The following is a 1,471-nucleotide window of genomic DNA, read 5'->3' as shown; positions in this document are numbered from 1 at the left end:
GGGGGCCACGCCAGGGAAGGCTCCAGGGGGAGGCCCCCACCCCACCTGGGCCCTTTCTCGCCCCCGGGCTGACCTGGGCTGGGACGGAGCCTGCCCGTCCGGGACCTCCCTCCTCTGTCCTTTCCCGTCTCCCGCACTCACTCTGCTCTGCAGCGACAGTGTATGACCGGTGTCTTCATCACACGCAGGCATTGGGCCTGGCCCTCCGCCCGCCCGCCTGCCCGGTCCCACACTCACTGTTATACGCAGAGTCCAGAGCTGCGCCCGGCCTCGGACCCCAGAGGTTTTTCCACAACAACGACACCTCCCTCTGTCTCATCGAGAGCCTAAGAGCCTGCGGAGCACGTGGAGGTTGGGAGGAGCCGCATCCCAGCCCCACCCAACGCCCACTCCTCGCTGGGAGAGCCCTGGGGGCAGGGGTGCTGGAGAAGGACAGGGCTGGGAGCCCTGCTGCCCTTTGCTGGGACCATGTGGGGCGCAGGGACTTGCTGAGCCAGCCTGTGTTGGGGCCTCTGGGCACAGGGTCCTCCTGTCCCTCCTTCTCCTCCTCCCCCCACACTCAGAGGAGTGGGCCCTGGGCTCTGGCCACATCACCTCCCGCTGAAGCCCAGACTCCGCGCCCCAGGACCCCAGGACCCCAGGACCCCAGGACCTAGCCAGAACGAGGAGAATTTTTTGCCAAAAGCAGAGACCGCTGTGAGGTGGAAAGGAGAGAGGCATCAGGCTCCCTCCTGGGCGGGGTGAGCGGAGGCAGCCCCCAGACCCAGCTCCGTCTGCAGGGCCTGGGACAGCGCCCACCGGCACCTGGCATGGGCAATGCTCACCTTCTGTCAGTTTGCCCGCCTGCTCCGCGGCCCCCCCGGGGAGGATCTTGGAGAACATGCTGTCCCCTTCGGCCCCTGGCTGGCCAGCGGGAGCCCCCGGGGTGCCTCCGGGCCTGGCTCCAGCTTTCATACCTGCGGGGAGCGGGGAGAACACCGTCACAGCCAAGCTCGACCTGGCTCCTGGCTCCTGGAGCTGAGGGAGACGGTGTGAGGGTGTTGAGCACAGTCCAGGGATGGCGGGGCGGACAGAGGGAAGAAGGGGAAGGACAGGGAGAAGAGGGTGTGAAGGTCAAGGAAGACGGGAGTCAGGAGGAGGAGGAGGAAGGAGAGGAGGAAGTCAAGGTCCTGCTTTGGGCTCCCGTCCCTCCCAGGTCCCTGCCGAGAGCGCCTGGGCCGCGGAGGCTCCAGTGGGGACCCCGTGCTCATCCTAAGAGGCTTGTCCTCTGCCGGGGAGGCCACAGCCCAGGCCCCTTCTCAGGAGCAGTGGGGCCTGCGGTGCCAGAAGCAGGGGCACGGTGGGTGCGGGGGCAGCCGGCTCTCTGCGGCACAGGCGAGGGCACCAGTGGCAGACTCACCTGCAGGTCCAGGTCCCGGCGGTGGCTGAGCCTGAGGGGGCCTCCCCTGCTGGGCCGCTTTGGCTGCCCCTT

General features: G+C 68.1%; 1 protein-coding gene and 1 long non-coding RNA gene across 2 annotated transcripts in view; both read right to left on the bottom strand.

Annotated features, from left to right (window-relative positions):
* LOC107184203 overlaps nt 1-640 on the bottom strand; it is a 3,225-nt gene extending 2,585 nt beyond the window's left edge. The window contains exon 1 of the long non-coding RNA XR_001515025.1: nt 238-640. This is a non-coding gene — a long non-coding RNA (uncharacterized LOC107184203). The remainder of the gene's footprint in view (nt 1-237) is intronic.
* Nucleotides 641-659: 19 nt separating this feature from the next.
* BSN (bassoon presynaptic cytomatrix protein) overlaps nt 660-1,471 on the bottom strand; it is a gene marked incomplete at both ends in the record, with an annotated part of 27,753 nt that continues 26,941 nt past the window's right edge. Inside the window, 3 exons of the mRNA XM_015568279.1 lie at nt 660-694; nt 825-956; nt 1,400-1,468. Of these exons, the coding sequence (XP_015423765.1) occupies nt 660-694; nt 825-956; nt 1,400-1,468 (236 nt within the window). The remainder of the gene's footprint in view (nt 695-824; nt 957-1,399; nt 1,469-1,471) is intronic.

Source organism: Myotis davidii, unplaced genomic scaffold, assembly GCF_000327345.1.
Source record: "Myotis davidii unplaced genomic scaffold, ASM32734v1 scaffold663, whole genome shotgun sequence".
NCBI lineage: Eukaryota > Metazoa > Chordata > Mammalia > Chiroptera > Vespertilionidae > Myotis > Myotis davidii.
Note: the sequence above shows the minus strand (reverse complement) of the source record. Positions and strands in the feature narration are given on the sequence as shown.